The sequence below is a fragment of the Dreissena polymorpha genome, chromosome 11 (assembly GCF_020536995.1).
Source record: "Dreissena polymorpha isolate Duluth1 chromosome 11, UMN_Dpol_1.0, whole genome shotgun sequence".
Lineage (NCBI taxonomy): Eukaryota > Metazoa > Mollusca > Bivalvia > Myida > Dreissenidae > Dreissena > Dreissena polymorpha.
This window is the reverse complement of record NC_068365.1, coordinates 83,593,719-83,609,640: the sequence shown is the minus strand read 5'-3', so window position 1 is coordinate 83,609,640 and position 15,922 is coordinate 83,593,719. Positions and strand designations below refer to the sequence as shown.

The 15,922-nt window shown below is 33.5% G+C and overlaps 1 protein-coding gene and 1 long non-coding RNA gene across 2 annotated transcripts; one reads left to right on the top strand and one right to left on the bottom strand.

Annotated features, from left to right (window-relative positions):
• The first annotated feature begins 1,568 nt into the window (after positions 1-1,568).
• On the top strand, positions 1,569-2,514 carry LOC127850048 (uncharacterized). Its single transcript, XR_008035025.1, has 2 exons — positions 1,569-1,707; positions 1,864-2,514. It is a non-coding gene; the product is annotated as an uncharacterized LOC127850048 (long non-coding RNA).
• Positions 2,515-2,908: 394 nt separating this feature from the next.
• Positions 2,909-4,043, bottom strand: LOC127849989 (uncharacterized). Its single transcript, XM_052382724.1, has 3 exons — positions 3,843-4,043; positions 3,216-3,412; positions 2,909-2,972 (listed from the first exon to the last, which is right to left on the bottom strand). Exons 1-3 carry the CDS (start codon positions 4,041-4,043, stop codon positions 2,909-2,911), a joined length of 462 nt encoding a protein of 153 aa, XP_052238684.1.
• Positions 4,044-15,922: the final 11,879 nt, after the last annotated feature.

Genomic DNA, 15,922 nt, shown 5'->3' with positions numbered 1-15,922 from the left:
TTTTATTGCAAAACGGGTTTATTGCAAAACGGGTTGTTATACAAAATTCTCATTGCAATAAGACACTCCAACCCGTTTGGCAATGAAATTATTGCAAATAAATGTGTGGTGATTTTATTGCAAAACGGGTTTATTGCAAAACGGGTTGTTAAAAAAAAATGCAATAAAACACTCCAACCCGTTTTGCAATAATTTTATTGCAAAACGGGTTTATTGCAAAACGGGTTGTTTAAAAAAAAAATTGCAATAAGACACTCCAACCCGTTTTGCAATAATTTTATTGCAAAACGGGTTTATTGCAAAACGGGTTGTAACTCAGGTCTGGGACAGGCTGTACATCTTTCTGCTTTTTGGAGGTGATGTTAATCGTGTCCATCTGGTTTGTTTTGTACCACAATGCATTGCAGACAGTCTGAAATTGCAACAATACGAAAGAAATATTGTATTTCCTTTTTAACCCTTTGCATGCTGGGAAATTTGTCGTCTGCTAAAATGTCGTCTGCTGAATTACTAAAATAAGCATTTTCTTCGATTTTTTTTTCCAAGAATACTATCAGAATAGCAAACAGTTTGGATCCTGATGAGACGCCACGTTCTGTGGCGTCTCATCTGGATCCAAACTGTTTGCAAAGGCCTTCAAAATCCGGTTCCAGGGCTCAAAGGGTTAATAGTACAAACATGATTTCCTAATATAATTTAATATTATATATTTTCCAAATACTTTTAATAAGATGTTTTAAATGTGTAACTTTCTCAATTTAAAAATGATGAAATTTTATTTAAACAAGAGCCGTCACTGTAAGATGACAAATGCCCACGGTTCAAAAACTAAATGCCTCCCTTAGGGGGCATAAAAGGGTTAAATAAACGAATACTAAATAAAAAAAAAATAAATCCCAGTTTAATATAGAAGTCAAATAGGTTTCCCATGCCATATTGTTAGTATTTTTAGTAATACAAGCACCATTCTTTTAAAAATCAAGAATAAAAGCGATATTAAGGCGGTATTAAATTTGCAGTTTTATAAGTACCGGTAGGTGATGGACTTGCTTCTATTAAATTTTGTATCAAAGCGACAGATTTAATACTTTGACTTCTTTCAATGTTTAATATTAATACACAGCACAATACAAAACACATGTACACAATTTAGTATAACACTGCCACCAACTATAAGTATGATTAATACTATATATATTAAGGAAGCACAGAAGAGTAAAAGAAGAGTATACATGGGAATGAGTAGCTTCAAGCATGTCAGATTTATACTTGTTTCGGGTCTGCAAACTCCAACATATTTTATTAAATAATATCCCAAAAATTAACAAGTATTTGTTTGATGCTACTCATAGTCTGATACACATATTAAAAGAGCTTTCCTAAAATAAAGAAGCTAAAGAGGGTTGCACTTCAGTTTAAATCATGAAAGTTTAGTTTAATACCAAATCACACCATCTGTAAAAAGAATAACAATAATTGTTTTAATACTTTCTGCTTTTTATACGCCCGTATAAAATACGGGACGTATTATGTGAAACCCCTTGGCGGGCGGGCGGGCGGCGGGCGGGCGGCGGGCGGAAGGCATCACTTTGTCCGGACTCTAATTCAAATTGTATTCATCCGATCTTCACCAAACTTGGTCAGCAGTTGCATCTAGTTGATATCTAGGCCAAGTTCGAATATGGGTCATGCCGGGTCAAAAACTAGGTCATAGGGTCCATAAGTGCATTTTCAAAGGGGCCACTTTGTCCGGACTCTATTTCAAATTGTATTCATCCGATCTTCACCAAACTTGGTCAGCAGTTGCATCTAGTTGATATATAGGCCAAGTTCGAATATGGGTCATGCCGGGTCAAAAACTAGGTCATAGGGTCAATTAGTGCATTTTCAACGGCGCCACTTTGTCCGGACTCTAATTCAAATTGTATTCATCCGATCTTCACCAAACTTGGTCAGTAGTTGCATCTAGTTGATATCTAGGTCAAGTCCGAATATGGGTCATGCTGGGTCAAAAACTAGGTCAAAGGGTCAATTAGTGCATTTTACTTTGTCCGGACTCTAATTCAAATTGTATAAATCTTATCTTCACCAAACTTGGTCAGTAGTTGCATCTAGTTGATATCTAGGCCAAGTTCGAATATGGGTCATGCCAGGTAAAAAACTAGGTCATAGGGCCAATTAGTCCATTTTCAACAGCGCCACTTTGTCCGGACTCTTATTCAAATTGTATTCATCCGATCTTTACCAAACTTGGTCAGTAGTTGCATCTAGTTGATATCTAGGTCAAGTTTGAATATGGGTCATGTCGGGTCAAGAACTAGGTCATAGGGTCAATTAGTGCATTTTCAACGGCGCCACTTTGTCCGGACTCTAATTCAAATTGTATTCATCCGAAACTTTTAAACAACTTTTTATCCTGCGTCAAAGTGGTATGGGGGTATAAGTCACATTCAGTGACAAAGCTCTAGTTCAAGTTGATATCAATGCATATATATGAATATATCAGTTATATAAGTTGTTGTTGTTTTTTTTGCTTATTTCCAAAACAAATACATCAATCATCAGTGTATCATCTCCAATGGCACACGAATCGGGCGTATATTGCTCCGTCATGCGGCGCTCTTGTTTTCATTATTTTTTTATAGTTTTTTTTTGCATTAATATACAATATCAACTTGAGATTTTTGCAGATTCAAACAAACTATTTAAAGATTATTTTTTAATTATTAATCAAATTGTTTATATATAATTTTTTATCAAAATGTGTTTGAAATATTATTAAAATATTGTTTTTACATTTTGCTATATGCTCTTTAATAGCACAAACTGCATCAATCAAACTCACCTGCACAAAGTAACCACCATCAGTCACTGCATTGTCTCTTGGAAACTTGGTATCCATTCTATTTCACAGGTCTATTATGGCATTGTACAACTCATCTTTCCGGTTAAGTCCCGTCAGTACTCCAGAGCTGAAGGGAACAGGAAAATAAAGTACACAGAGTCATTTTAAAACCCACCAAAGATGTGTACCCGGTATGTTCATTAAAATTTATTTTATTAATTAAAAGATGAAAAATAGGCGGAAACACATGGGTTTAAAAAATTCAGACAGCAGACAACAAAGTTAAACTACAGACAAATGAAGTATTAATTGATTTGAAAATTATTAAATGTTTATTTTTTTACATTTGCAATTTAATATCTTAATATACCTTGCCACTTTTTTTGTGGGCAATGCTTTCCCCTTCATCATTAACACCTGGAAGGCATCAACGGTTTTCTTTGTTGCTTCGTTCGAAATTTTCTCCAGGGAAGATGCCAATATTCCCTCTGGTAAGGTAGTACATGTCATTTTGAGGACCTTCACACCAAACGCCGAAACCTCAAACAATGGGATGCAACCGTCAATCTGAATTTTTTTTTATTGAAACTTATACATGCAGATTAAGTTTGTCTGTTTGCTACCGTTTACACAATAATAATTTTGTCAAATAAAAACATAGAACTGCTATTTTTTATACAAGTATGTATAAAAACTGCGAAATAAAATATTTAATCAAACTGGTGTAAAAGAAGTCTCAAAACATTAATTGTTTTTCCCCAGAACAACTTTATTACACTACTAATCCGGTAATGGTATAAACTTGACTGTACTTCAATTCCGGTGTTATCTATGTTAACATCGAATTTTGCAAATATTTTGGTTTGAATCTATTACTTGTGAACCGAATTGTGTTGCGATGAAATTTCAGGAAAATCAACCCTTCGACATATTATAAAAAGTTATCTCTCAAAATGTAACAAAAACGTCCGGTTTAATAAACGTACGAGACGAGTACCTCCCAGAAAGATGTCCCTTCCAGCGAAGTTCCCACAACGAATTTAACCCCATATCGTTGTGGATCCACCGGCCCATGAAGCTCTTTAAAAATGTCAGCTGCTGTTGATGAGGTTGGAGTAACTCTCATCAGCTGACAGCCTTTTTGGTGGTCAAATTTTTCGATGTTTATTGCCAACATTAGCGATGTGGACGCCGCCATGTTTATAAAGCGTAAACGAATGGATCTGTCGTTATCGGCTACAATGCGCTATACGTAAAACTCGTTCCGTACCGTACTGAAGAAAAACATCGCTGACGGATTTTTTTTCCGCGGACTAAAAAAATCGTTAGGGTCGGGGGCAAAAAATAGGGTCGGTCGGGTTCCCTGAACCAAGACTATTTTTTTGTTTGGCCTTAGGCAGAACTACTGAATTAGATATTGACTGTTACTTTGAATTGCCATAAACACTATTCTATATGAATTGTCCGGACCTAAATTGAGATTGTCCTTTTGCTATTGTGGAGACCTTGTGCAAGCTCTTCAGTTTAGTTATCAACCTGTGGACAACATTCTGCATATCTAACTAATGCCATTGACAATGTTTCATAAGTATGGCATGATTGCTTCTAGTTTTTTGTGACAGAAATTAATCGAAGTCCTATATAACAGACAGGTGTCTGTGCAAATAATTATGTTCCTTGGAAAATTAGGCCTCCCAAGTTCTAGGTTAATACTATACCATTAGGATAATTATGCCATTTAATTTTCAGAGTGTCTGTGCTGCATGTATTAATGAAGGGATACAAAAAATACAGAATATAAAAGCAATTTTTTTTATGGGGAATGTAATGTAATAACTCTTGTTAGGCAGTCATTTCCACAGAAAGACAATGAGCTTGAGCATTATATGCCCTTACGCCCAGTCTCATCTAGAAACCACAGAAAATGAAGCTGGTGCAAATTGTATGTGAGGCAGCCTACCTTAAACACTAAAAAAAAGTTTAAACAAGGCTTTTCTTTATTTGGTGAATGTATCTGATTACCTGGGCATTGTTTCTGTTGCTAGGTGAAAGGGATTGCTGTTACTGTTACACCTGAGAACTGTGATTATTTTCTGATGTGAGCATGTAATGATGGTACTTTCATTACTGGGCAATATATAAATGCTTATTTACCAATTGTTTAATCTGATTGCAGGTATTTTCGTTACTACAAAATTATTGTCTCAAATTAATCACCCATTATTTTTGTTTTGGTTCATATTTCTTAATTGTTGTGGCTGTGGTATGGACAACATACATGTATTTGTTACAATAATGTTTGATATGGGTGCTTAAATACATTTAAGCGTGCAAATGTACTTGATACATGGGCAGCTTCAGTATGCAAACTTGGTGATATTCTTGCATGATGTGTTAATTTCTTATTAATTTAATCCTTTCCCACTGAGAACCAAAGTGAAAATGGCTATGTGCAAACAGGATCAAACCAAAGCAGCCCACAAGTAACTCGCAGTCGACTGGTCAGGTTTTATGCTGTTTGCTGCTCCTCATCATTATCTTATGGTTGGAAATAAAGCCTTTAAAACTATTTTCTAGTAAATAACGTTCTTTAATTCAATTTGATTTTCTAATGCATCCTAGTGTGTTTCTAAGTGATAATGGTAAAGGGTTTATACCTAAGATGATTTCTCAACTGTGAACACATACATTCAAACATTTTTTTTATATGTTAAGGCGCGTAATTATTAGTTTATGATCTAAACTAATCTATAATAATGTGTATAAGATCTGGGCACCATATGTGGATTTAAAAAAAACAGAAGTATTTTAACTGTACTTGTTATCAATCTGATGCTTACGTTTCTTAAAATGCTTTATTTGTATACAATTTGAAATGGTTTAGTTTATAGACCACTAGCCTGCACTTGAAAACATGGTCAATCTATCCAGCATTCTCATGAAGCAGTGTTAAACCTTACTCATCTTATGAGACAAACAATGAGGTCTTAATTTAATTTAAGTGCAATTTTAGACAATTCAATGTTTTGTAGTAGAGACACGTGATTGATGGGCTGAATTAGTCTCCTGTCTATGCAAGATGTCATTCTTTGCTGATGGTGTCTCAGTTTCTTCCCAGATTTATTGAGAGTTTGCATACCACGCTGTGCCTCTTGGTATGGAACCAAGAATTTTAAAACGTTTTTGGATAAAAGAACCATTAGAAATGTTTTTTTGTTTTGTGGTATTTGGTATCATGTTTGCTTTCTGATAACATTTAAAGGTCAAAGAATTAGTATGTTCCTGGATTGAATGCTTGGGGTCAATTGTTTTTGGCTGTCTGTCATTCTGCCTGTGTGTGTGTGTCTGTCACAAAACTTTAATCTTGGTCATAACTTTTGCAATATTGAAGATAGCAACTTGATATTTGGCATGCATGTGTATCTCATGGAGCTGCACAAGAAAGATTAAGGTCATCTTTCAAGATCAAAGGTCAAATATATGGCTTCAAAGTGGTGAAATAGGCGGCATTGTGTTTCTGACAAATACATAATGTACATCTATTGTTTTTTTCTTTGAAACACGGAAAAAAAAATTCCACAAATATTGATTTCCTTTATTTTTGAAGGATAGCCCAACCATCCAACCCAAGCTATTGCTATCAAACATGAAATAAAATCTAATTAGTTTGTTTTATGTCTTTACAAATGTTCAAGAGATAGTGGAAAATATATCTCAACTCAGACTATAAAGTACAACCTTTTTAAAACATTAGCGATCAATATGTTTCAAATATGGTTCTCTTTCAATTAGAATATGACTATATGACTATATTACCTTGACCTTATTGAATATGAACAACTTCCCCAACATGACCCAAATCTATAAACAAGATCAGACCATTTTATCAAGGATTTTGTAAGAATTATGGCCCTTTTTCTACTTAGAATATGCATATTATTTATAAATCTATGTTAAAGTTTGCATACCACCTCATATTTTGTTTATGTCCCTGGACATATTGCTTTTATATTTTGCATACTTCTATGCCAACATAACCCCAATCTATAAACAAGAGCAGACAGCTGTATCAAGGATTTGGTAAAAATAATGGCCTTTTTTCTACTTAGAATATGCGTATTATTGATAACTCTATGTTTAACTTTGCGTACCACCTCAAATATTTTCTATGTCCCTCAACATATTGCTTTAATATTTTGCATACTTCTTAACCAACATGACCCCAATCTATAAACAAGAGCAGACAACTGTATCAATGATTTTGTAAGAATTATGGCCCTTTTTCTACTTAGAATATGCATATTATTGATAAATCTATGTTAAAGTTTGCGTACCACCTCAAATATTTTCTATTTCCCTTGACATTTTGCTTTTATATTTTGCATCCTTTTTAACCAACATGACCCCAATCTATAAACAAGAGCAGACAACTGTATCAAGGATTTTGTAGGAATTATGGCCCTTTTTCTTCTTAAAATATGCATATTATTGATAACTCTTTGTTAAAGTCTGCATACCACATCAAATATTTTTTATGTCCCTTGACATATTGCTTTTTTATTTTGCATACTTCTTTACCAACATGACCCCAATCTATAAACAAGAGCAGACAACTTTATCAAGCATTTTGTAAGAATTGTGGCCCTTTTTCCACTTAGTATATGCATATTATTGATAAATCTATGTTAAAGTTTGCGCACCATCTCAAATATTTTCTATGTTTCTTTACATCTTGCTTTTAAATTGTGAATACTCGTTTACACACATGACCCCAATCTTTAAACAAGAGCAGACAACTGTATCAAGCATTTTGTAAGAATTATGGCTCTTTTTCTACTTAGAATATGCATATTATTGATAAATCTATGTTAAAGTTTGCGTACCACCTCAAATATTTTCTATGTCCCTTGACATTTTGCTTTTATATTTTGCATACTTCTTTGCCAACATGACCCCAATCTTTAAACAAGAGCAGACAACTGTATCAAGGATTTTGTAAGAATTATGGCCCTTTTTCTTCTTAGAATATGCATATAATTGATAAATCTATGTTAAAGTTTGCGTGCCACCTCAAATATTTTCTATGTCCCTTGACATATTGCTTTTATATTTTGAATACTTCTTTACCAACATGACCCCAATATATAAACAAGAGCAGACAACTGTATCAAGGATTTTGTAAGAATATGGCCCTTTTTCTTCTTAGAATATGCATATTATTGATAAATCTATGTTAACATCTGCATACCACCTCAAATATTTTCTATGTCCCTTGACATATTGCCTTTATATTTTGCATACTTCTTAACCAACATGACCCCAATCTTTAAACAAGAGCAGCCAACTGCATCAAGCATTTTGTAAGAATTATGGCCCTTTTCCCACTTAGAATATGCATATTATTGATAAATCTATATTAAAGTTTGCATACCACCTCAAATATTTTCTATGTCCCTTTACATTTTGCTTTAATATTTTGCATACTTGTTTACACACATGACCCCAATCTTTAAACAAGAGCAAAAACTGTATCAAGCATTTGTAAGAATTATGGCCCTTTTTTCACTTAGACTATGCATATTATTGATAAATCTATGTTAAAGTTTGAGTACCACTTCAAATGTTTTCTTTGTCCCTTGAGATATTCTTTTCATATTTTGCATACTTCTTAACCAACATGACCCCAATCTATAAACAAGAGCAGAAAACTGTTTCAAGGGTTTTGTAAGAATTATGGCCCTTTTTTCACTTCAAATATGCATATAATTGATAAATCTATGTTAAAGTTTGCATACCAGCTCAAATATTTTTTATGTCCCTTGACATATTGCTTTCATATTTTGCATACTTCTTTACCAACATGACCCCAATCTTTAAACAAGAGCAGACAACTGTATCAACGATTTTGTTAGAATTATGGCCCTTTTTCTATTTAGAATATGCATTATATTGATACATCTACGTTAAAGTTTGCATACCACCTCAAATTTTTTCTATGTCCCTTGACATATTGCTGTTATATTTTGCATATTTTTTTACCAACATGACCTCAAGCTATAAACAAGAGCAGACAACTGTATCAAGCATTTTGTAAGAATTATGGCCCTTTTTTCACTTAGAATACGCATATAATTGATAAATCTATGTTAAAGTTTGCATACCACCTCAAATATTTTCTATGTCCTTTGACATATTGCTGTTATATTTTGCATACTTCTTAACCAACATGACCCCAATCTATAAACAAGAGCATACAACTGTATCAATCATTTTGTAAGAATTATGGCCCTTTGTCTACTTAGAATATGCATATTATTGATAAATCTATGTTAAACTGTGCATACCACCTCAAATAATTTATATGTCCCTTGACATTTTGCTTTTGTATTTTGCATACTTGTTTACCAACATGACCCCATTCTATAAACAAGAGCAGCCAACTGTATCAAGCTTTTTATTTGAATTATGACCCTTTTTTCACACACAATATGCATATTATTGAGAAATATGTGTTAAATTTTTGTACCAGCTCAAATATTTTCTATGTCCCTTGACATATTGCTGTTATATTTTGCATACTTCTTTACCAACAGAACCCCAATATATAAACAAGAGCATACAACTGTTTCAAGGATTTTGTAAGAATTATGGCCCTTTTTTGACTTGGAATATGCATATTATTGATAAATCTATGTTGAAGTTTTCATACCACCTCAAATATTTTTTATGTCCCTTGACATTTTGCTTTTATATTTGCATATTTCTCAATCAACATGAACCAAATCTATAAACAAGAGCAGACAACTGTATCAAGCATTTTATAAGAATAATGGCCCTTTTTTCACTCAGAATATGCATTTAATTGATAAATCTATGTTAAAGTGTGCGTACCACCTCAAATACTTTCTATGTCCCTTGACATTTTGCTTTTATATTTTGCATACTTTCTTACCAACATGACCCCAATCTTTAAACAACAGCAGACAACTGTATCAACGATTTTGTTAGAATTATGGCCCTTTTTCTATTTAGAATATGCATTATATTGATAAATCTACGTTAAAGTTTGCATACCACCTTAAATTTTTTTTATGTCCCTTAACATATTGCTTTTATATTTTGCATACTTTTTTACCAACATGACCCCAATCTATAAACAAGGGCAGACAACTGTATTCAAGATTTTTTTAAGAATTATGGCCCTTTGTCTACTTAGAATATGCATATTATTGATAAATCTATGTTAAAGTTTGCGTACCACCTCAAATATTTTCTATGTCCCTTGACATATTGCTTTCATATTTTGCATATTTCTTTATCAACATGACCCCAATCTATAAACAAGAGCAGACAACTGTATCAAGCATTTTGTACAAATTATGGCCCTTTTTTCACATATAATATGCATATTATTGATAAATATAATTATGTTAAGTTTGCGTACCACTTCAAATATTTTCTATGTCCCTTGAGATATTGCTTTTATATTTTGCATACTTCTTAACCAACATGACCCCAATCTATAAACAAGAGCAGACAACTGTATCAAGCATTTTGTAACAAAAATGGCCCTTTTTCTACTTAGAATATGCATATTATTTATAAATCTATGTTAAAATTTGCATACCACCTCAAATATTTTCTATGTCCCTTGACATTTTGCTTTTATTTTGCATACATCTTAACCATTATGACCCCAATGTATAAACACGAGCAAACAGCTGTATATTAAGCATTTTATAAGAATTATGGCCCTTTTTTGACTTTCAATATGCATATTATTGATAAATGTATGTTAAAGTTTGTGCACCACCTCAAATATTTCTATTTCCCTTGACATATTGCTTTCATATTTTGCATACTTCTTTACCAACATGACCCCAATCTATAAACAAGAGCATACAACTGTATCAAGCATTTTGTTTAAATTATGGCCCTTTTTCTACTTAGAATATGCATGTAATTGATTAATCATGTTATGTGGTGGTTTTACATGTATAACTTTTTGATATATGAAGTGTACAAGTAGTACTGCTTTGTTATTTCTTAAATATTTTATGTTAAAGAATAAAATAAACATAAAATGTGTGGATTTGGTCAGCTGTATGGGATGGAGGAGGCTGAATATGTTGCGAAATTAGTCAGTGACAACCAAGATGTGGTCAGGGAAAAGTCAGTAAAAAGTCAGGGAATTTTATTTCATCTGGTTGGTGGCAACCCTGATCAAACAAAACTTGCTGTGTAATTACTCAACAAATGCTGAATAAACGAGATAAAAATATCTTCAACTTGGCTATATATTAGCTGATTGACTGCCTGTAAAATCTTTCTGTTCATCCCTCAATTCATCTCTCTGTCCGATACAAATGACATAACTCAATAAGAACATAAGACATAATAGAAAAATTAGGTAAACATGTTTTAAGTGATAATTAAACAGCCTTGTTGTTGATGAAAATATAAAATGTCAGGTGTGATACACCTGCAGTTACTCATAATTTGATGGTAGGCGAGATGATATAATTAACGAAGTATTTTAAACTAATAGTTATTTAGAATGTTAAAAAAATCCTGTTATGCCTCAAACAATTGAATTTTGTTATTTTATCTAATCCAGAGTGTTTTTTTTGCCCCCTTTCATCTGAGTTCCCCCCTTTCAATGTCACACTCATTATTAAAAACAAATATAATTTACTTTTTTGGATCTATATAAATGAAGCATTTTGTTTAACCATGTAAGGGGAAAAGGGCTTTTTCCTTTCAAGAGTCTGATGGTTCTAAAATCACACCCCTGCTAATAGGTACTAACGGCAATATAAATGTCACTATATTTTTAATAGCAATTTTCACCATAAAAGGATAAAAGAATTTTTTTCATCAATTATATTGAAAAAGATTGTCAATATGAATAAAAATCATGATATCTGCTGTTGTTTTTCAGAACAATTTTCTCCCACCAATACTGTACATTCAAGCAGACAACTGTTGGCGAGAAAACAAAAACAGATATGTGTTTTCATTTCTACAATCGCTGGTTGCAGAAAGGATTTTCAATGAGGTACATGAATTATGTCTTTCACTATCGATCATACAGTTTATTAAAATCATTTTGAATTACAAGTGTGTGGTCTTCTACTGTTGATTGGAGGTAAATAATCTGTAAATCCTCTGTTATTCATGTCAGCTTGTGCATCAGTCTGTCAGTCTGAATGTCCACAAAATTTGATGAAACTACTTCTCAAAACGTAATTGTCTGGTAATTGTTAACAGACTAAAAATGAACACGGCTTTGATAAATGGACACAAGATCTTATTATGAGACATTTTTTAAACCAATAAAAGAGCAACATGTAGGCAATGTACATTCTCAAATTCATGGCTAAATATCTTATGTCTCTTACTCTACAATATATAATTATATTGTTAAGGTTCACATGTCCTTTTTGATTGTTGGCCAAACTCATTAAGACATCGATTCACAATTTAGCATGATTTCAATGACGGTAGGTTCCAAAGATGCGGAAGCTTTGAAGACTTACTGAAAAATTTTCAAAGTGCTGAAAGAGTGATGAAAATATTTGATGTAAAAAAATGGTTAGAACCAAATCTCAATGTAGCTCAACACGTAACTCGGCCACTCCATTATAGATTTGTTAATGTTGACGGCATCGTTATTTTTTTTTATAAGGGACTCCAACATAAGCCCTGGACTCTACATGATGGACATTTCCTACAAAAAGTTCCTGAAGGAGTACCAGAAATTGTGGCTCCTGATTCTTCGAAGATCGAAATAGATTTTTTTCTTCAAAATATTGATGCCATTAGGCTGCTTCTCAAGCAAGAAAACTACAAAAAATGCAAAGATTTTTATGAAACAGTAAAGGTAAACGAAGATGCTAGTGAATTTCCCCTTCCGCTTCTACCTAAGCAGCCGATTGAGACCACAATTCCAAAAGGTGCTGGCTTAGTACCAGAAGTAAGAGAACTTCTGGAAAAAGAAAATCGTCTGCCATTCGTGAGTATATTGAAATATAGTTTTGATAAAAAAACTCTGTACATGAATTTGATGATTGATGATTATACCCCCATTTCTTATATAGGAGTCACTTTGTCGGTCTGTCTGTCGGTCTGTCCCGAAATTTCATCGGATCTTCACCAAACTTGGTCACAAGTTGTATCTAGATGATGTCTATGTCAAGTTTTAATATGGATCATGCAAGGTCAAAAACTAGGTCATGGGGTCACTTAGTGTGTTTTAAACCAAAAGTTTGTCTGGACCATAACAGAAAGTGGCGTCTCATCAGGATCCAAACTGTTTGCTATTCTGATAGTATTCTTTGAAAAAATCGAAGAAAATTTTTGAACACCAGCAGACGACATTTAAGCAGAAAACATTTTAGCAGATGACAAATTTCCTAGCATGCAAAGGGTTAAAATTGCCTGAAACCGAAAACATATATTTGCTAAAAGATTATGCGTTTCACCACTAAAATTCCATGTAATTTATGGGTTTTTTCCTCTGTCAAACAAATTAAAAGCCACCTTTTATCGTTGAATTTTTTGCAGCAACTGCCAGCTGTTAGTAAAATTACAACCATTTGAAAGGTTGACATTATATATGTATATTTTTTTAATTTAACTCACCCGTGATTTTTTGTTGATTCTGCGATGACCTGGTGTATGAACTCTCTCCCGGTTGAATCAGTTGCTATAGCAAATGTTGACTTCGTCATGGACCGTAAATTCTCTTGACCACTCCTCAGAAGGTTGTACATTAAAAAAAATCACACCCTGTTTTGAAGACCACACGGAGTGTTAATATTAAACGGTACACTGTTGTCATTTAATTTTTCCAGATCGCTGTCAGATATAACAGGTTTGTGATCGACACTCCCATGTCCACTTCACTTAAGCTGCTTAATTTTTGACTAGCAGGTTTCATTACTTGATGAAAATTGCTGGTCTTTCAAATTAATGTTATACATGCTTAAGAGATGCTTGGAAATTCCATACTTCAGACTGTCCAGCGATTTTTTCTTTAGTTCCTCGCCGTTTTTCTGACGTACAGATGCATAGAAAACGCGTAACTGGTTGTTCAGTTCCGCTGGATTTTCGACGAGATCACCAAGATCCATGTGATTGGAACAAAGAAATTTGTTGAACAAGTTCATACCATGCTTAACTACACGTTTAGTGTTTTTAGAGTTCTTGTCATGATCCAATGACTTCAAATCCTCCTCGCTTATCGTTGAAAAACGTTTGCTTGCCATTTTGTCGTCTGTTTACAGCGGAAAGGCAAAACTGCGTACTGCGCATGCGCAAATGGGACAGTGAAATTTTCGAACATTCCGCACGTGGTTGCTAAGGCAGCGGGATACAGTATTTTTTGTACAGTCAATTTTTCCCGCTGGTGGCACGTGATTGCCAAGGCAGCGGGATACAGTACTTTTTGGACAGTAATATTTTTCCCGCTGGGTCTGACAGTATTTCTATGTCACAATGACCTATGGGAGTTTAGCATTGTGAATAAAAGTGAGGTTTAATAATAATAAATGTCCTGAGGAACTGATGTCTCGATACGCAATAGAACAAGTGTCCCAATAGAAAGAGTTATTGCCTTATGAAACTTTTCTTAATGTATACATGTTGTTCTGGGTTCATTAAAGATGGTGACACTGTGTTAAACAGGCCTGTCCTTTACAAAAAGAAAGTTTTTAGGGTCATTTTTTATTTAGATGGTTATCTCATTTTTGTCTATTATTAGTTTGACAATAAAATTGTAAAAGTTATTATAATGGTATAATACTATATTTTCCTTAAATGAATCCAATGGTAAAATTGAGAAAATTATTGTTTTTATGAGTAAATTGCCTTTCTGTATTGCCTTCAAGTATGTTTATCAACCTCTGTCCAACCTTGTCATACTTTTAAATGGAACATCTTTTTAAGCCTTAAGCAGAATGCTCCAGAATTTTTTAGAATACAGTTTTTGTACAGCTTGGATATTTTCCTTATTCAAGAATGGCAGTTATTTACAATTTTGAGAACTCTGCGACTTAATTGTTGCAAAATTTTGGAATTGCGTGACTTGGCCACAAACTTTTTTACAATATCAAAAAGTTTGTGACTTGTTTTTATGCCGCGGTATGGTGGCATATATAGCAGTCTCACTGTCAGTTGCCCGTCTGTCTTTCCCTCTGTCTGTCCGTCTGTATGTCTGTCACTCTTTTGTGTTTAGGTTTCAAAAATGCTCATAACTTCTATGTACCTTCAGATGTAACATTCATATTTGGTATGCATGTGTATATTTTCAAGGCTTTTCCAGAAGCACACAAATTATGACCCCTTTGACCTTGACCTTCAACGTAGGGTTCGCGTTTAGGTTTTAAAATCTGCGTTTAGGTTTTGAAAAAGCATTTTTCGGCGGCATATATCTTCCGATGGAGACAGCTGTTGTTTAACATAATTTAAAAGTTCATGTTTTTTCAAAGACTGAACAAGTTTTAGGCATTGCCGTTACAAGGATTTAAAAATTAAAGTACATCAATACTGGTACATAAGTGGCAATTTCAGAAATTGACCAGATCAAGTATCTATAGTCCTGTTTCTAGCTCAATCTTTTTAGCACAGACCGTCTTAGTCATGAGTTTTGCTTATGATAGCATTTTTATTTAAGGACACAATTTATTAAACTATGCACTATTTATTTTAAGGTGCAGATAAAAAGTCGCCATGCAGCAGAAGAAGGTTTGGGACCAAGGATATCTAAGAAACAAAAAGGTATATCTGTATACATACTGTTTTGAAAAAAATGACAACATACATGTGGACAAAGTTGTAAAATTATTCAATAACTTTCATTGTAAGGATTAATTGTCAACTTCAGTGTCCTCATTGTGAAACATAAAACATGTTTTGGTCTATATTGTTTGTTTAGCAAATAATTGGCTATCAAGCCTATCATAGTGAAGGGGTCATCAGCAGCTGTTTGATTTAAGAGGATTATGGCTCTCATGATATGCTTACCTTACCTTCAGTTGATACAAATGCAGGAAGACAGGACCAGGGCAAGAAAAA